We start from the raw sequence: 20,473 nt of genomic DNA, 5'->3' as shown, positions 1-20,473 counted from the left end.
AACCCCATTAAAAAAATTTCCCTCGATGTATAACAGCACAAAATCTTACAAACACACTGACGTCATGGACCAAAACTGTTTTTATTACATGTCTACATACAATCCAGATACTGGAGAGAGCACGTACGCTTCAGAAGCAACGGTTCATCATATACATTCATTTAACAAGGGACAAAATTTAATTTAATAACTTTTATTCAGTTGTAACAACTGCTTTCAATGCACAGAAAGATAGAAGACGACCCAACATGAGTCATTTGGGGAAAATCCTTGTTACACTGCGACTGTGTAACGCTTCATTAACGATCATAATCAGTCCATTTAAATGGATAACAGCAGGTGATGTCCACCTTTTTAGAAGAATACTTTGTAACGGCCTAACTGGATGAGTTCAGAATGTGAAATTGGTTCACACAGAGAAGTTTGTTTATTTTGGGAAATACCTTTATACCTTTTTATGCTTTCTAACCAAGGGTCAGATAAGAAGTCTGATATCAATCTCGAACAGGAGACTGGGATCAATATTTTTATCCAACTAAAAATAAATCAGCATATTTCCACAAAATGTCAAACTTTTTCTAAAATGTATTTTTAAGATATGATGACTAGCAAACAGCAGAAATGAAACCGCAAAGTGCTCAATCGTGATATACTTCAGAGAAAAGATAATATTGAACACTGACATGATAATACTTCAAATAACACCATAAAAATATTCCTGATGTTTTTTGCCTCATTAAGATGAAAAATATGATTGTTCCTTCATGTACTGAATTTAAACTGATAAACACTGAAGCATGTAAGGGGCTCAGGGTGGAAGACCAAGTAACATTCACTTACATTCACATGATCTTTCACAGCTGATAGTGGAGAGAAGATGCTGAAAATGTAGGAGAATGTGAGGGAAAGAAGAGCTTCTTTGGAAAGCAGCAGACTCTGTGAATGATAATCTCAAACTGTCTATGTGTTTGTTGGTCCAGCACTTTGGTGTAGGGTGAAATATCACTAAAACTATTTGGCAGATTGTCAATAAATTGACTTTTATGGTTCTCATAGGATGAATTCTTAAGTGAATTTGGGGATGCTCTGACTTTTGCACACTTCTTTTTGTGTGGTATATGGCTGTAGTGCAGTAAAAAGGAAGTAGTTTCTACATGAAACTACTCCTGACAAGGTTTGTGGATTATCTTGCGTACCCGGATCATGATTTCTGGAAAGAGACATTTCTGATGAGTTTTTCAAATGTTTTTGGCGCTTTGAGCACTCAAGTCGAGTGCCATCTAGTTCTATTATCTTGGAGAAAAGGCAGACGTCTCTCGGGCCGATATATCCAACATTAAGCAACTCACATGAAAACAATCTAGATAGATAAACAGCACTGCAGGTAAGAGGAAAATCTGTAGTTTTGATTTTGGGGTGAATTGTCCCTTTATCCTCAATATAGCTGAGCCAGGGTGCAGCTGAGGTTAAATAACAGCGTGAGAATGTGCAGCTGAGCTAATGGATGTTGAGCTTAGACAAGAGGAAAGAGATGGTGGGTCTGACAAGCTCAGCTCTTCAACATACAGAAGATAAAGCCTTTTGTTTTGTTTTTCCTCTCGTGCCACCGTCAGGACCTAAAAATAAGTAACAAGTAAAATAAATTGTCTGTCTCTCTCTTTTTGACCTTTTGACACCAAACTATTCACAAGGTCAGAGTTAAGGTACTAATAAAACAGTAGTCCCTCATATAAACTCAGTATACTCAGACTGCTGCTGGACGTGGGGAAAACATTGATGTTTCACAGATTCTTCAGCACTTGAAGGCCAGATGAGGGCAGCAGTGACACTCCCTCTTTTTGTTCCTGGATGTCTGCAACGATTTCCTCCTCCATCAGAGAAAATCCAGTTAGGTCAGACATTAACTTGTTCACCTCCACTGGGCAGCCTGGGCCTCTGGATGGGTGTTAAAGTCGCCGGGGGCTGGGGCACCAAGCAGTGTCTGGGTACAGCAGACAATGGACAGACCTGAACCTGAGACAGAGAGAGGGAAATGAGCGCCACAATACCTGGAAGCTGCCTACTGGGGATTTCAAAATAAGGCTGTGAATACAATTAGCTGTGTGCATACATTCATACACACACAATGAACAAAGCCAGGAAGCTTATCGTAGTAGTAAAACATACACAACGTGAAGCTCTTACATAAAATCGGATTGTAGTACACATGTTGAAGCTTTTCCTGAAACATACTGAGCAGCTGCTGTTGATAATACTTAAAAAAAATACAATACCAGTATCCATTATTGATCGTTTGAAAACATTTTTAATGTTTTGCAATTAACCCGTCCACCAATAGGTCAACAAGCTTATCTCATTAGCTCCAGCCCTCCCTCCCACCCTCTGGGCACACTGCCATCACTGTCTATTGACAAGCTGCAGACATAACCATAATTAGGCAAATTCAATACACAATGATACAATTACTGACTACAGGCCAGAGCAAGGAAGAAAGATGGAGAAAGAGGAAACTGGACAAATAAAAAAAAAAATAACCCCCGTAATGTCAGGAAGCCTGAAAATAAGATCAGTTTGTTATAAGCTTTGTGTTTTTTTTTTTGTCTGCAACATCGGCATGAATGTCCTTCCTCTCAGTGATGTGTTCTGTAAATATTCTTAGAGAAGGCCGCCTTTTGCGTTCAACTGAACATCATGGATTGGATCATTTGGAGAAAGGGCCTGCTTTCACCACAGGCAAAGTTTCATCATTTATAGGAGGGAATCGAGATCCGGCTCCAAATTGTCTAATCCACTGGAATCTTAGCCTCCGACCTTATCAATTTCTTTCATAGATGTTGGCATGTTTTTCTGACAGATGTACGTTGCAGAACAATGACGTCAAACTCATGTGCTGCTGGGAATTTGTTAAAGGAAGGAGTCATGGTGGAGAGGAGGAAATGATCCAAATCGTATTTTCATTTCACTACAAGAGATGGCAACACGTTACTTGTAGTATCAGTAAGATAATAATGTAATGATAATGATAATGGGCTCAAATTTCAGGAATTACATGTATCTGACCCTCTTCACAGGTGTTTCACTGCATCCAAACCAAGCAGCATGTCTGTTACAGAGGCAGGCTTAGCAAAAACTTTTTTGACAAAGAAAAACGAAATGAAAACAAATGCTTAGCAAATATTTTCTTCTTTTGTTCTATTTACATTCATGCTTTTTCTGTGTTTCTTTTACACTGTAGTCTGACCCAGAGATTTTAATACAGTTGTGTTGACACTGAAAACCTTGTGTAGACCTGCTTTTGTTTCAATGCAGAATATTGATCGGGAATCAGTAAGGGAATGGAAAAACAATTGGACCTATAAGCAGATAATGGCATTGATATCAATAAAATCTTTTCAATTCCCATAATCAATCTATTACTTTGGAAACATTTACTGAAGGTCTATTTAAATAATCAAACAAAAAGACTGGACATTAAAAAAAGGTAAATAATCATAAATGGAGCCGAAACAATTCATCAAGAGAAGCTATTAATTAAGAAAAAATGCCAAACTTTTTTTTTAAATTCCAGTTTCTCCATTTTGAGGGTTATTCCTTTTTTTGTCTTATGTGATAACAAACTGATTGTCTCTGCATTTTGTATTGTCGGGAAAACAAAAGAAGCAATTTGATGCTATCGACTGGCTTTTAGTGCATTTGTCACTGTGTTTCTGACAATTTAGAGACCAAACAATTAAGTTTGACAACTGATGTTTCACTGTTTTGTTCTGTGTTCCTTCGTCCACATCAAACGAACAAAATAACTCAGCTGTCATAAACTGATACACACAGATATTTTACCTCGTAGGATCGTCAGTTATTGAGAATGGTCCTTTTACACTGACAGTGTTTCTGCTGTTTTCCACTGTGCTGTAGCTGAGAGTCACCTAAAGGCAGGGCGACAATAACACAAGCTGTTTAGACAGTTGGCAGATCAGCGGGTCTATGTGTGTGTGTGTGTGTGTGTGTGTGTGTGCGTACCTGGTTGTGTGTGTCTGACACCAGTCCCAGGTTCTCCAGGTGGGAGTGGAACAATGCTGAGCGGGTAAGGCTCACGCCGAGCAGGGCTTCCACGATATAACCAATGGTGCAGTCATCTGGGAGGCGAATGTGCTCAGCTGTCGCCATGAAGGTCCCACCACTAGACAAAGAAAGAAGTAGAGAGCGTGAGAAAGAGGAGACGTGAAGATACAGCTGAGACAGTGCCAACATTATCTCATAATAATATAAATTAAAGAGCAGACTGACCTCGCCCAGGGTTTCATCTTGAGAGCGAGGCCATGGCTCAGACAGAATCCTGCTCCTCCTGTTGCGAACCAGAATCGCACCTGCTTCTGCACACAAACACACAAACACTACATGAATAAAGGCATGAGCGAATTATGAGGCAATGGGCCCCTGGAAAATAGATATGCAAAGAGCCCCACAACCTCTCCTGCATAGGAGCAGGACTTAAACACATTTATGGCAGTTGCCTCTATTATTTTTTGCTGGTGATTTGTGTCTTTTTGTGGTCGTTAATGCATCTTTTAGAGACTTTGTGTCTCCTTGTAGTCATTCTTTGTCTTTTTGGGTTCTTTTTTTCCTCTTAGTCGTCATTTTGTGTCTCTTTGCAGTTCCATTACATACACATACATGCACATTTTTAGTCCCCTGTGCATCTGCCTGTTTAGTGATACACATAGCTATGTATGTTTTGCTTAAGTTTGGGGTCAGTGAATGTAATGTAGATTTCACTCTCTGGGAGGCTGAGTTCAGGAGAAAATTTAGAGTAAACTGATATTTCTTTAATCACTTTTGCAACTTAGAGAATGTTTATGTAATAAGTGAGAGACTGTACAGGGACTGAGATATAGAAGTCTACTTCGGTTATAGAGCAGGAATATGAGTGTGCAGCTGGAGAACTCTAGTCAGAATCAAATTTGGTGTCTGAGCAGATTCACAGTAAATCACAGTTAAAATTTACCATTTCTGTGGTGCCGATCCTCTCCATTGCCTCTATTGGTCGCTCGAGGCTGGGCCGCCCGATGTAAACGTCCTGTGTGTGACTGTACTGAGACAAGAGCTTCAGGAGAGGGCCAATGTTCAGGTAGTTATCATCATCTACGTGACAGAACCACCTACAACAAGACGAGAGTTAGCGAAATGCTTTTTGAGTACGTTAATGACAACTAATATTGTGTGTGTGTTTGGAACGTGTCTTACTTCTTCCCAGAGTTAATAAAGGTGTCGTACTCCAGAGCCATTTTACAGGAGAGGGCCTGACGATTGTGAGCCGCTGAGCAGTTGGTGTTGATCAGGTGAGCTCCTGATAATCAATAATAAACAAAAGTCAATAACCAACCGTGGAACTGTAATGGTTAGAATTATAATAGAAAAGAAATGTATTAGTGTTTATACTGCCCTGACATGATCAATATTATTGATATATTATTTATGAAAGATTGCATCGTTGGCTGTAATCTTATCAGAGTCATCCCTGTGTCACGGAGTCTCCTGGACAGCTGCACACGTGCATTCATTGACAACAAACTTGGAAACTAGCAACAGGGCAGTTAAATATGAGTTTTGCTGAAAATACTTGTGGTTTTAGCCCAAGTGTTTAAATGTGACTTACGGCATCTGGAGAAACTACAAAACTCTGTGAGACAGGGATAACTTAAATAAGATCAGTCATGTATAATATTGGCAGCGATGTACGTTGCACTGTGCTGTTGGATCATTATTGTTCTGATAGCTGTCACTTGCATCAGGGCAATAACCTTAGAAACAGATGCAACTCTGCATTAATTGGGACATGGAGCCCCAATTATAAGTCAGTATACCATCACAATGATGCTGAAGCTGTGATTTGAAGGTAAAAATGTTATTATGTTTCTTTAACCCAACTGCTGATTAATTTCTCTGTGTTGAGTTGCACAATACGTCTGATAGTGAGAAGAATACCTCATTGAAAGTAAAACAATTCCATGAGTAAGATGAGGAAAGTCCTGTTGATTAAACTGGAGTGACTTCCTGTGCTTCATGGAAACACAGTATTGCCCAGTCAGCAGCTAGGTTCCTGCTTTCCTGCTCACACACTGCAGATAACACTGCTGCTACTCAGCGAAATGCCTCTGTGTGTGTGTGTGTGTGTGTGTGTGCATGCTGCTCACCCATCCTTTTCCTCAGCTTCTCGTCCTCTCCATCAGTGAACACGAATGTCTGTGGAAAAAGCACACAGTTCATGTTATCACAGCAGCCTTCAGTGACCAGCGGGGGAACAAAAACACCACCACACAGACGATCTCACTGCTCCACCTTTATTGTTCATGGATTGTTTATGATCTCAGGTGAGACTCCACCTGTTTCCTCGGTCACACACACACACACAAACACCGACACGCACCAACGCACACGGCAGCAGCAAGCGTGCTAATATTGGATGGAGGCCAAGACAAAGGTAAGCCTCTTGTCTATCAGCAGCAGAGCAGCTGGTCTAAACTTCACTCTGTGTCTGTGTGTGTGTGTGTGTGTGTGTATACACATGGGTGTTTATGTGATGAGTGATAGGGTTGAGGGTCACTGCGCGCTCAGGAAACTGTGTAGACCCCTCAGCTTTCCACAGGAAGTAAACATGCACCCTGAGTGCACAAATACAGAGTAGACTGTAAATATTGTCTTGGCTCTGTACTTCAGGACAATAGATTTAAAATGAAACAATGACAGTGAGGTTAAAGTGCTGAATCTCAGCTGTAATTTGAGGCTGTTCACATCCACACAGAGTTAACACTTCCCACATGTTACTAAAATACAGGAGGACAATGGTCGTGCACATGTTAGACAATGTTTTAAGAGTTATTATGGCCAAACTGAGTAGGACTGCAACTAATGTTTTCTTTTCATTGTTTATTAATCTGCCAAGTATCAATAATTCACTGATTAGGTATTTAGCTTCTTCATTGACAGAAAAGGATATATGTTGATCAGTGTTTGCCAAAATCATCAAAGTTGAAATTAACTATAGAGCCATGTCAGACTGTAAGCACGTTTTTTTTTTTCTGCTGTAAAGTTGTGCAATTTGGAGATCTATGGGGATTGAGTTGCTGCGTGAGCCAGCCTCAACTGGCCACTCAACGAACTACAGTTTTGATAACAGACGATCAGCTGTTTCTGCCAAAATGACCGTCTCTGTGAGCTGCTCTCCTCCTGCAGCAGCAGGGGCTAACATCAAACTCTGAGCTGTTTAACGGTCCCAAAAACTCAAACCAAACCAAAATGGCTTGACTCTGCTGTAAACTAGTTAATTACCGTTGGAGCATCTGGTGGCTCAGTGGATAGAGCGGCGCCCCATTTACAGAGGTTGCATCCTAGCCGCAGCAACCGCGGGTTTGATTCCGGCCTCAGACCTTTGCTGAATGTTGCCCCCCCTCTCTCTCCCCCTTTCATGCTCACGCTGACCTGTCAATAAAGGCAATAAAAGCCTGAAAAAACTAGTTAATTACCGTTGGGTAACATTAGCCGTGTGATGCTAACAGTTAGCCCTACACTACACATCAGTAGTCTTGTGATAAACAGAGAGAGAGAGAGTGGAGAAGGGGCTGAGTGAATCAATATGAGAAATTAAATGATCATTTACCTATTTACAATGGTAAAATTTGAGGTTCAGTTGGACAAAATTTCAAGGTGGCACAGAATACAAAGGGATTGGTTAAATTTGATTGTTGCAGTCGCAACATCGCAACACCATGGAGGGTCTGAAAGTGTAATTTTCTTGTCCAAGTCGGACACATTACCTCAGTCCAATTACGAAGCATTTCTACTTGCTGAGTCATGTTGATGATTTAAGAGGTGGCTGGTTGCTTGTGAGGCAATGAAATATAGTCATTTAAATGCTAACACAGTATGTGTCCTTGTAGTCCATAAAACTTTCACTTTAGAGGCAGCGATGCCAAGATGAGTTTCGACCTGCAGATCAATATTTAATGGGTTGCTGCAGTGCCGGCCTGGCAGAACATCAGAGGGGAAGTTGCCAAGAGTCCGCTTGTTTCTGAATAATATTCTTTAAGCAGAAATTGCCTGCAAAGGGCTTGACACCAAATAAAAAAATGACTTACAGGTCCAGTGTGTAGGATTTAGGGGCATCTTTTGGCATGAATGGTCAGTAATATTCATTGCTATCTCTTCATTAGTTTATAATCACCTGAAAGTTACAATGGTTGTGTTTTTGTTACCTTAGAATGAGGCATATCTACATGGGGAGTGAGTCCTCTTCCACAGAGTCCGCTAGAATAGGCAACCAATAGCTAACTCTTTTAGCCACTACAAAAGTCCCATTGTTGCGCTGCCTTTGTGATTTTAGACAACATGCCGGCACTACTGAAGCAAAAAAGTCGTGACAGGCATGACATGACAGGCATGCTGTGTTTAACACAGCAAAGTTGGTCTTTTGTGTGAAACATAACATATGTGTCAGCAGCACTTAATAAACTTTAACAATGGCATAACATGTCAATTACAATCATTTACCATCTATGTTATAGGGCGCCTGGGCTCGTCTTCTGCTCAGAGGGTAAGGAGCTCCTTGACCCCATTGTTTTTCCAATTTGCGGAAATTTTCAGCTGCTGTTCTCCTCCTTTTAGAACTGCTAGCTGCTCTTTAAATTTCTTGCAATAGGTTGCATGCAAAAGTCACACCCGTTACTGCCCCTCGTCCCATCCTGCTGGTTGTGCCTTATTTTAGAGACTGTGGTTCAGTGCTGATACTAGCTCCATTGCTGGCTCAAAGGTGAGACAACTTTGTCCCCCCATTCTGCAATCATATCTTTGATACAAAACAGCAAGGCGGCATAATGACGTGATATTCTCACCTTGAACAGGCACTGTAAAAGGGGCTACTGGGTCTAGATAGGGGCAATTGACGTGATGGGCACTGTAGCTCTTCTATATGCTTGACACATGGGAGAAGTTTCAGTTCTGCAACCTCACCGCCAGATGCCACTAAATACTACACACTATACACGTTTACATAAACTGTCTGTTATCCGATTGTAAACATCTGTAAATTCCAGCTTAAAATACACACTCACACCTCATAGTCATTATTTCATTTTCAAACAAAATGCTGCAGTATGAAGAAAAAAAAGTGTCCTCTTGCTGTTTGACTTCACTGAACACACTGCCCCAGTGAGCAGACCAGCCTCAGAGGGTTTCCACTCTGCAACCTTCCCGCCATGCAGCACAAATTCAATAATAAATCTTTGGTGCAAGTGTTGTGTGATCACATCACTGCCTGTGGTAGAGAGAGAAAAACATATCTGTGTGTCCGGCCAGCTGTTAGCTTTTGTCAGCCTTTTTTTCTCACTCTGAGCCTCTTAAGCCTCTGGAGAGCGCTCAGCTTCTGAGTCTGCTCAAGTGTGTGTCACACCAGTGTGTGCTTGGGCCAAGCTGGGAGGGCAGGGGAGGGTGGGGGGTCAGAGTGAAGAAAAAATGTGGATTTGGAGGAGGGGGTTGGTGGGTTATTGATTGTCGGCAGTTGAGCTTTACAACACAGGAAGGAGTGGCAACAACAACTACCAGGGTAGGAGAAAGTGGTGTGTGTGCATGTGTTTACTCTTGTGACACATTTTTAACTTCCCATGAGAAATCTGGTGAGTTCCCAGGGCGTCTGTGTAAGTGGAGGTAACACTGTGAGAATGTGTCTGTGTGTTGCTGTATTTCCATTACTCAGCAGTCTCACAGTATAGAGGTGTGTCTGGGAAACAGGTAGAGTTACACACATGCACACACACCTGACCGTGAGAGCAGATGCAAGAATGCGTCACACACACACACACGCACACACACCAGCTGATTTCCCCTACATAAGCTCTGTTTACATGTAAACAGTCCCAATGCAGCACGTGATGAGACTTGAACGAGTCCTTCCTCAAACACTGGGGTTTAAATGGAAATCAGAGCGACCGCGTTGCGCTCCGCAGTCGTGTCTGCATTTGATTATGACCTTTGAAGCCGCTGGGTGCAGTTTACCACAGTCCCATGTGTTTTACAGCAGCAGATTCATCTTTGACTCACTCACCGCTTCAGACCAAAACGCTGTCTGCTCATACTGTTTGATCTCAAATATTTATCTGTAAGGCTCAACATGTGTCTTTCAAATCCAGCAGGCATGTTAAAACTCCTCCAGATCACAGGACAGCTGGTTTAATGAGAAGGAAGAGATGGTTTCTAATCAGGCTTCCCCCTTAAAGTCAATGGTTCGAATCATCAGTTGGAGACACTTCAGCTGACTAAGATTCTTCAAGTCAAGTAGGTTTTTTTTGTCAGTAAATGTACTTTTAGTAACTTTTCTGTCCCTAGATGTCACTGATGAGTGATCTCTCTTCACTTTCACCAGCTCTCTGGTCCAGGCAGCTGCAGACCCAGGCTGAGTGTGAGGGAGACAGAAGCAGCTACCTGGAGGATAAGAAGCTTTGCCCGACCAGGCTCTGAGATGACATTATCTTCTGCTTTCTGCTTAGAAGTGGTGAATTTTCAGCCCAACACAACTTAACATGATTCAGTCTCTGGCTTTTGTTTGACATCTAGCGCCTATAAAAAATGTTGTTGCACATCTCCGATCCATTGTTAGAGTGGTTAGCACCCATTAACTCAAAAGGCTAATTTTGTCTTGTTACTTTATTATGTGAATGTAGCTGTCACCCTGAACGTCCCACTGACACCCATTCTAGTTGTCAGACTATATAAAAGAAAAAAATCTGAGTTTGCTACATGCCTAGTTTCAACTACGATCAGTGGCGGAAGAAGATTTCAGATTAAGAGCTGCAATGATTGGCTGATTAATCGTAAGTTATCTGGCAACTATTTTAATGACTGCTTAAGTAATATTTCAAGCAAAAATAATAACAACTATCTAACTTTTCTATGAGCGTGACAAGAATATCTTTGAGTTTTATACTGTTGGATGGTAATTGATAGATTAATCAAAAATAAAAAAAAGGCATCAGTTACCTATTGAGATTATTTACTTACATGAAAGACACAATGATATGAAAGAAAAAAACTACACTGCACATAAAAGTCCAGTGTTCAAAAAAGTACTTGAGTAAAAAACAAAATAGGAGCAACAAGTCAAAGAAAAGAAAGGCTACTGTTAAACGACTGGGTTAGGATTTAAATAAGGTGTGAAAGGTATTTTAATGTGGAACGTGTCCGAGGGGAAGCATTATCTCAACTTTCTTTATCTGCGATTGGATAGTTCAAAGGCACTAAATCATATTCTGTGATCTTACAGCAGATGTTTTGAGTAGAAACAGAAATAGCCGGTAACTACAGCTGCTGTCTCTTAACTCTCATGGTGTATTAATGATAACATTTCTCTCTTTAATGTGGTGAAATAGAAGTAGAAAGATGAACTAAAAGTACTAGCACCTTCAAAGAGAACATATATTTTTTTAAACTTTCCACCTCTGAAGTTGTAGACTTCTTTAAAATTTAACCTCCTCTTTTATTTCAAAGCTATGAAATCTCAGTTTTAATCGTGTTTGAAGCATGGTTTTTAAAATTCAGACTACAGTGAGTCTCTGTGCATTGATGACAGTCTGAATTACAACTGAACAATAGTTTTGTTGTATTTGCAGCCTTTCAGCAAATCTGCATCTCATATTCTCTTTGAGACAATTTAATGAATCGTAGGGTCCATTCATCCATCTGCAGTATAGTCTTTCCTCCTGTGTTTCTCTCCTGCCTGGTATCATGTCAACATGTCTGCAGCAGTGTGGTCAGCCTGTTAGCTCTCAGATGTGCCTCTCATACATTACAAAGGCATCTATCTCTGTTTTACAATTTACTGGCAGGCTGGATCAAAGAGGCCGTCATGTTAGGGGGTTTATAACTCCTCTTGCAATTTGCAGCAGGAGATGAGGGAACCCTCACCCTATACAAATACAATTTCCTTTCATTTAGGAACAATTTACATGGGCTCATAATTTGCAGAAGGCTATTTAAGGTCTGATCTTAAATCAGCACTGAAAGACAAACGTTTCTTAATATGACCCTTCATTAGCTGACAAATCTCTGGTTTACAAGTAAATCCAAGGTACTATGAGGGAAAGCTGTTTGACTAGGATTAACACAAAATAATATAATTTGAAGGCTAGTGTATGCACTTTTTGGGTTTGTACCCACTTTAGTGAATCGGGTTGTAGTGCTTCTCTCCGGGTTTCTGACAGCTGTAATAGTCATGTTCTTTTTTGTGACATTATCATTAAGTTAAAGTCGTATTTCTGTTATTTGACAATATCTGTGTCGCTTGTATGAAATTCAGCTGAATTGTTTCCAAGTGACGGGTATCAGATATCCTCTAAAAACGCGCCCGGGGACTCACCTGTTGCATATTTCTGGAGATCCAGGTGTCCAGCAGCAGCTCCAGTCTCTGCCGGTGATAACTCCCGGTGGTTTTCACCGCTATGAACAGGTCAGCCGGGGAGAGATGCTCCACAGGCCCGGGGGGAGCGCGTCTTCGAGAAGGGTCGCTTATCGCTCGCCTCTCCCGGGTGAGTTTCCGGAAATACGCCGAGAAAACTTTTCCGCCCGCCGCTGCAGCAGCAGCAGCAGCAGCAGCAGCCGGGGGGTCCGCCGGCTCTCTTCTGCTCGGCTGTCCGACAGTGACAACCAGCATCCCGGTCACGAGCAGGCAGGTGACCGCGGCGGCCGCTGCAGAGCTGAAGCTGCTTTTTTCTGGTTTCCACATTGTGACTGTGATGGTTTTACAGCTTCTTTCATGGATAGAAAGTCTTTTCTTCAGTTTACAACATCTCCATTGAAGCAACTAACGGCCGCTCTCCTGCTCTCTTTCAGAGGCTGACCTCCCGCTGTGTAACTCTCTGCATTATTTTACAGTGAAGTTATAAACCCCTCCAGTGGGCGAGACGCTGCCTCGTTCAGCCAATGGCCGGTTTGAGCGCTCTCTGTGGGCGGGGTTAGGCGGCAAAGAGGCGGCGAGGTCCACATGTCCGCAGAGCCTGACTCTGGCAGTCAAGTAAGCTGAAAGGTTTCTGTATGCCACATTAGAGCAGCAAAACCACTGTTTGCAGTATAAAGATATAAAAGAGTAATGGCGCCCCAAACAGAGAGTAAAGTTTATGAGTCTGTGTGTGTGCTGTAATAGCCTACAAGCTTTTCTGTTGTTTGTTGTGGTAAGCTGGTCTGGCTGCACGTGCATATTAGTGCATGTGTGTATCCCGCTGTTGAGCTCATGGAAACATGTATAGCCACAGACTGTTTGATTTGTAGGTGATACAGACCTACAAACCATGCTTACCACCAGGAACAATAATGATGATAATAACTTTATGTGAATGTTTAAAAACAGAGTTTACAAAGTACTTTGACAAAAAAAAAGGAAAAACAGAAATAGGGCACATAGAAGGCAATACTACGGAAGCCATGAAAGGACATCTTTCTATACATTTTATTTTCTCAGTTTTCTCGAGATCACGGTTTATTTATGCCATTGCCTCTCGATTTTGATGCTCGTTTTCTCGTGATAACAACTTATGTTGGGAAAACAAGGCTGGTTTTCTTGTCATAACAGATTAGCCTAATTTATCTCATTATCTTGGAAAAACGAAGCCCATTTTTTCGAGATAAAGAAAACTAAACATCTGGTTGGTCACTGTGATAAACAAGATGAGGACATGCCATGCCACTATACCCCACGCTAATGAGCTAAGTTAAGTCTATTTTTGCTTGTTTTGTGCTTTTGCAACTCTGTGGATACTACTTACAATTACCAGCCTGTTCTGTGAGATTTTGCAGGAGGCATCAGTTTTCAGTTTAACCCTAACCCTACTGTAGTTAGCCATTTTTCAACATTTTCTTCAGCGTTGACTTTTTGGACTGTTCTTTTGAAATTCTACATCAAAAACTGCTATACTTTCTCTTTTAGTCTCTGGAAAGATTGCAAATATATTATTTTAAGGTTGTTTTTTTTATTTTTATTTTTTTTTACAATAATACAACCACTTAACAATATCTTTTCCCTTTGGGTGTGGCCCTATATGAACATGCAATTGGATGCATTTGCTCTGTGATGGTACATTTACACAGATGGTTGATAAATCAAAGGGGAGAAATAGCCTACAAGAGAATGTACCTCGGCAGTCAGCCTTTTCCTTTAATTCAGCACCTGTTTGTATTTGAGTGTGTGGTGGTGTTTCAAGGCCTAATAGTGAATTAGAACATTGGTTCTAAAAGGAAATGGGGCTAATATTAGCCTGTATCTCACTGCTACTGATGTACTCATAGCCTCAATGATATCACTAGGATTAAAATATGACTGTTTTTGCAGGTTTTGTATTGTATGTAAAGTACCGTGTTAATAGCTTGAAACATTACAGCAGGAGATGAAAGCAGCAGTTTTCCACATTGGACAGCAACATGCATGCTGTTCATCTGTGAGAGAGCCTGGCAGGTCATCCTCGAAGTGGACAGATGTTGAAGACGACCGTGACATTGGGGTGTGTGTAGTGCGGCCAACCACACACACACACACTCACACACTCACACACACACGCAAACACACAGAGGACAGGCGTGCCAAGCAGTCAGGTTGCCAGATCCACCAACCATCTGAGGAATGTTTCCTCTCTAATAATGTGCAGTTTGTCTGTGCTGAATAATCTGTGCCGATCCCTCAAGCAAAGTCAGTATTATATTACATTTTAAGACACTCTCTGACCAGTGAAGAGTGGACATCGCTGGGAGGGTGAAGGGTTGCATTATGTGTTATTACATTCAAGGAAGTATGGGTTGCTTGACTTTTCAACAAACCTAGTCTGTGAAAACTGTAGAAAACTGGTGCACTAGTACTGAAAAGGACAAAATCTTTACTTTGGCAAAGCAGTCCAAATGCCTACTTACTAGTTTTCTAGTTTGTTTTGATTTCATCCATTGAATTTGAAGACTTGATCATGTTGTCTTATAATTTTGACATGAAAGTAATTTCTAGACCTTAAAAATAACAGTTTGAGTTGCACATTTGTAAGGGAGATGAGCCTGTTTACACACAAGTTTCTGAAAAAGCTTGTGCTGCTTGAAAACCCCTAAAAGTGGATTTAGTAAAATCCCAACAACTACTGAGCTTGTATGTCAACAGGTCCAACTCCATGTTCTGAGGAAGATCACGTAAAATGTTTAAACGCTCTGGAAAATGCCAGTAAGTGAACCTTGAAATGTTTAATTAGTGTATGCTTATGTATGTATTGCTAATGTACTGCAGCATATCCTAAAATAAACTTTATATATTGTAACATAAAAACATTATTTCACATCCTGTTGCTTAAAAAGAGATAAAATAAACATGAAGTTACAAAGAACTCTTTGAGCTGATAATAAAGTTTACAAGAAAACACAGTTAGCTTCTAATCGCGCTTCCCATTTTGTATCACAAGACTTTAAGGCTTCTTTTTACTGAAACTCAGCAGTAACAATGTGACCAAACATTCAGTGACCGTTGCCATTTATTCAGGGGAACTTTGCGGTCACATTATCTCACATAATCTTATCACCAGTTAGGGTGAAGCATTCGTCATCATCCTGTTGATCAGTTAAAATACTTAATGATACATTAAAGGAGACAGCTTTAGGTGTATGCATACATGAACAACTGGCTCCACGCTGATGAACTGCAATATCAAAATGTTCTTACAGGAAGTCTTTAGTAAAAAAAATGGAGTAATATAATATTCTGTAATTGGCTAGTAGAACTTTTAAAGCCATAGTGCACAATGAATACTTATACTTACTTTCTCCACCACTGCAGAAACAACCCCGGTCTCACTCCCAACTCATCACGCACCAAGGCTTGGTCAGCGGCTCTTGGTGTCAGATACCAACACACCAAGGTATCCTTCAGCGGCAGTATGAGCAACTGCTGCAGTATAAAGACTGAGAAAGTCCGCGTAGGGTGGGCAGGATTTTAGGGGAGGTGGATGGGTCAAACACACACACTTTCACACAGGAGACTGTTGTTTATGTCTTGTGTGAAATCAGAAGTCGGTTGAGTTATGTTAATGACAATGTGGTGTGCTAGAATGTTAGCAAACTACACTCCAGAAGGACTGTAATAATTCAGTGAGCGTTGAGAATGACAAACATCTTGTGGTGAGGTGCTCCTCTCTCCAGTTTGTCAGTGTAATCATGTAGTGCTGTTGAACGCAGCCACAGGCCTCACTCCTCCCCAACCACTCCCCCAATCAGAGTCTGATTATATAAAGCCTTTTTTGTTCAAGCTTAGTTTTTAACTTTTCCCTTGGCTGTGGCTGGTGGACAATCAAACTGTTTCTCTGAACACTTAGTTGCCTGCTTTTTGTTGAAGGCAGCCTTGATTGCACTCTGGCTGCACTTGATGCTTGAAGAATACACAGATGTCCTGCTTATCTTTGTGACGCTGTGTAAATGCCCCATACCTGAGGTGGGGAGTAGGGTCTGACAACGCACAGTTTAACAAACAGCATGGTTAACCCTGTTAATTTTGTTTTTATTTAGGTTAACCTGTTGCTATTTTTCTTATCCCATTTACAATTTTACTTTAACTCTTGTTTTGCCCTTTGTTTAGCTTTTTATGTTGATTAGCCTCAGTTTTGTTCAGATTGTACTTATTTCATTATGATTTAACCAACTGGGTTTTCATTTGTTTAATTTTTTAAATATTTTTCTTCCGTGAAGTGGAGTGCCATTTTGTTCAGAGGCTAGGCCCACATGGCGAGGTCCCTTCACTTCATGTGTGCAAGTAGGAGCACTGGGAAACAAGTGTGTATTGCACCGTTATGCTGTGTCACACATGAGGTGAGAAGGTGGACGCACGCCTAGCCTACAGTGTAGTCTGCCTTGCTGCAAGTGGCCTCAGCTCACTTTCCTTGTTAAGTTAAGCCAAGGTTGGACTGTATTTTAGTCAGTTTGTGGTTTTATGCTCTGTATATAAATTAATCTTTAATTCCCCTCATTATAATTCGTTTTATTTTTTCGTTTTATATTACATTTTAATTTCCTCCCCAGCAGCTGCAGTCCCTGCACAATTTCTGAAAATTATTTTCAATAACATTTGGTTTATTTTGCCATGACGTCTATCCTGGTTTCAGTTATGAGTCTGTGTGCCCTTAATACCAATTTTCAACATAATTTTGTGTTAGTAAGAAAGAATTTCCTGGAGTGTAATTTTCCAAGGTGGTGTTGTTAGTTCTCCTTCCACTTTCCACCCCCCCCCCCGCCACAATCTTCCTATAATGTAAACCATTTTGGGTGTAGTATACAGCACCATCAACAGACCATGACAGTTACAATAATGCAGCATCAGGACCAGCACCATAAAGGTCAATATAGCTCACAAGTGCAATGTGTCCTGTTTCTGTCACCCACTCAACATCATAATCATCAATACTACAACTATGTATAGCTACTGTCACTCAGTCATCAACGTCAACATCAGTACTACAAGTACAATATGTACTTACTGTTACTGTCACCTAATCATCATCATCAATACCAAAAGCACAGTGCAAACCATGACTATCACCCTATCATCACCTGTACTACAAGAGCATCTCAGTTTAACCCTTTGAAACCTGAGCAAATAAGTTTGATGTCTTTTTAAACATGAGAAGGCAACAAGCAACTTTACAAGACATGGTCCAAAGTAAGTAAAAAAAGTTAGTAAAAAAATTACAATAGCCTTAAATTTGCAACCCCCCCCCCCCCAACAAAATACAAACAAAAAACAAAACAAAAAACAATCCTTTGCAATTTGTAGGACATTTCTTGCCAAGTTGGTTATTTCCTTTCCCCCCCATGTTTTAGAATGAAATTAAACCCATCTTCTCACATTTCAAAGGGTTAAACAGTTTGTGAAAGGCTTCTAAATGTTTTAAATGGGGCACAAGAAAACTGATGTCGATCCAGGTTTCAGTGGGTTAACACAAGGGGCCAGTGTTAGTATTTGAGGAGTTGTAAGAACGTGTGGGCAGAAACAATGTAACTACCTCAACATCATTTGCAGCACCTATATCTTCAGTGCTTTCTTCTTCTTCTGGAAGACATAACTAGAACAAACAGTGGTGAGATCAAGTACATACGTTTTGGCCCAAAAAGGATCTCATTTCTGTATTTCTCGCCAAAGAGGCAGATTTCCTGCTCTGCATGACATATAGAGGAAACAACTGCTGATAACTTAAAGAAACACACATAGTGAGAGAATCAGCAGTGGGAGAGCGAAGCCAGACCTCATTATTTCCCCCTCTGTTTTCTGTTTCTTTGTCATGAAAAACGTCTTTATTCCCTCCCTTCAAAGATAAGGACAGCTTACTGCCTTCACTTTCATCCTGCTGCAGATCATGTAAAGCACAACAGCTGAACTGCACATGCACTTACACACTAGTCCCTGTCTTTATGATGGCTTTCATTTCCTCTCAAACCATATGAGTGCAGCCGCAGTGTGAGCTGAAGCTGTGTTTGTGTGTGCGAGTGTGTATCTGGAGAATGTGGTGGTTGTTGAATAGATGTGGATTGAAAAATCTCTATTTATAGTCCTGTCAGAAGCTCTCTCTCTGTGTGTGTGTGTGTGTGTGTGTGTGCTTGCTGCTCCTTTTCTCTTTTGTCTGTGTGTTTACAGCATAATGGTTCTCTTTGGCTCTGTGTGTGTGTGTGTGTGTGTGTGTGTGTGTGTGTGTGTGTGTGTGTGTGTGATATGTGCAACAGTAACATACAAGGACAGTTGAACAAGCTCAGTTTTTCCCCTTGCTTAATCCCTCTCTCTTTGATTTCAGCTTCTCAAATCTCCCTCCTCTCTTCCCTTCTTTCTTTGTTTTCCCTCTCTCCTTTCTTTCTTCCCTCTTGTTTCATCTTGTTGTCAATATGTTGCAGCATTCAAAGTGCAAGGTCACCGTTTTCCAAGCTTCAAGTTGGGACTTTTCCCCCGTTTCCTTTCTCTAAACTGCACAAACACACAAGAAAAAAACAAAGTACCCTACACATTCTTGAGATTTGAAAGCCTCTTTCATCTCAATGTTTGAATTAATCGAAGATCAGCCGCTGCTTAAATGTGGTTATACCCGTGAAAAGAGAAACTTAAGAGCTGTGTGATTGCGAGTGGGAAGGAGAACAAACAGGGATGTTTTCATCCTTTCTTCTTGCCAGAGTGAGGGATCGCTCTCAGACCACATCTAGGGGAAAGGAGGATGCAGTGGTGTGGGGGGAGGAAGCAAGTGATCGGGGCTTTGGGGAGAGGAGGAGGAGGAGGGGTAAGATATGTCATAGGTTGATGTCTGGGACAGAGCTTTGTGGCTATCGTGGCGTCAGTCACGATTTCAGGGGATTCTGGTCCACAATGTGATATTGATTAAAGCTTTTCTCTACTCCCCCCAAAAACTTGAGGATGAGGAAACAACTCATCTGCTTGTGGATCAGAGCCTGTTTTTGTGTTCAACCCTTTGAAACCTGGATCAATGTTACTTTTCTTGTGCTTCGTTATAATGCCTCCTACAAGTATTTAAACCTTTAAACCCTGAGCAAATTAGTCTGGTGAGACATCGGAGAAAAAGACCATGAGCAACTTATGAAGAAATGGCCTGCAAATTGCAAGAAATTAGTAGATTTAGAAATGTTTTTTTTAATTGTGTCATTTCTAGAGAACTATATTTCTAATGCTAATAATTATCTACCGAATAGTATATATTTCTTTAAATTTTTTTCTGTCCCGTCAGTTCATTTTTATTTTGTTTGTTTTTACTAAGTTTCATAAAATTTTCTTTTCTGTACTTTATACTGATTTCTTTCAGTCTTTGGGTCATTTCTTCTTATGTCGTCTTCACAATTTTAAAAAACATCAAGCCTGGTTTCAAAGGGTTAAAGAAACACTCATAGCAGCTACAATAAGTTCTGCTAAAGATCCACAACAATATCAAGAGTACTGTGTGTCCTCTTGTGTCCTTTAGTGTCCCAGCTTTAACTGAAACAACCCAGCAAATATTAGAGGAATTGCATTAAAAACTGTAGACATTTATGATCCCCAAATGATAACTCCAACTTAGCCTTGGTAACTAGCACATTTTGCTTGTTTTTGTGATTTTTTTTGTGTCTTTGCATTTCCTTTACATCCTTCTATGGTCTTTTTTTGTCTCTTTGTGGTCATTTGAAGCATTCTCCTGGTCAATACATATTGATTTTAGGGGACATTTTAAAAGTAATGCCCTGACACATTGTGAATTTGTTTTTGATTTCACCTTACTAAGGTACAATATCAGCTAAAGTGGCTCCTACATTATAACTTCAGATAATGTTTTAGCATTTTGGGAAATACAAGTAATTACTTTCCATCCGAGAGTCAGATGAGTTGATTGATAAAATATCTTTTGCCTGTGAGTTGAGTGCAGAGTTGGAGAGTGGACATGTTTAGCCTGGCCAA

At 40.7% G+C, this 20,473-nt stretch overlaps 1 protein-coding gene and 1 long non-coding RNA gene across 2 annotated transcripts; one reads left to right on the top strand and one right to left on the bottom strand.

Moving 5' to 3' along the window:
• Positions 1-62: 62 nt before the first annotated feature.
• LOC121942114 (beta-1,3-N-acetylglucosaminyltransferase lunatic fringe-like) lies at positions 63-12,900 on the bottom strand. Its single transcript, XM_042485220.2, has 8 exons — positions 12,401-12,900; positions 6,192-6,240; positions 5,242-5,344; positions 5,003-5,156; positions 4,285-4,370; positions 4,018-4,177; positions 3,838-3,923; positions 63-2,013 (listed from the first exon to the last, which is right to left on the bottom strand). The coding sequence occupies exons 1-8, from the start codon at positions 12,764-12,766 to the stop codon at positions 1,947-1,949; spliced, it is 1,071 nt and encodes a 356-aa protein (XP_042341154.1). The 5' UTR covers positions 12,767-12,900; the 3' UTR covers positions 63-1,946.
• LOC148189969 (uncharacterized) lies at positions 6,235-12,035 on the top strand. The gene is made up of 3 exons (XR_015776244.1): positions 6,235-6,368; positions 10,182-10,323; positions 10,412-12,035. It is a non-coding gene; the product is annotated as an uncharacterized LOC148189969 (long non-coding RNA).
• Positions 12,901-20,473: the final 7,573 nt, after the last annotated feature.

This window comes from Plectropomus leopardus, chromosome 3 (assembly GCF_026936395.1).
Source record: "Plectropomus leopardus strain MGB_pleo_1.0 chromosome 3, ASM2693639v1, whole genome shotgun sequence".
Classification (NCBI taxonomy): domain Eukaryota; kingdom Metazoa; phylum Chordata; class Actinopteri; order Perciformes; family Serranidae; genus Plectropomus; species Plectropomus leopardus.
This window is presented reverse-complemented; position numbering and strand designations above follow the sequence as displayed.

Coding starts and splice junctions, on each gene's coding strand:
- LOC121942114 (XM_042485220.2), bottom strand. CDS start 12,766: ATGTGGAAACCAGAAAAAAGCAGCTTCAGCTCTGCAGCGGCCGCCGCG. Junction 6,241..12,400: donor TCTCCAGAAATATGCAACAG/GTGAGTCCCCGG, acceptor CTTTTTCCACAG/ACATTCGTGTTCACTGATGG. Junction 3,924..4,017: donor TGTCAGACACACACAACCAG/GTACGCACACAC, acceptor CCCTGCCTTTAG/GTGACTCTCAGCTACAGCAC.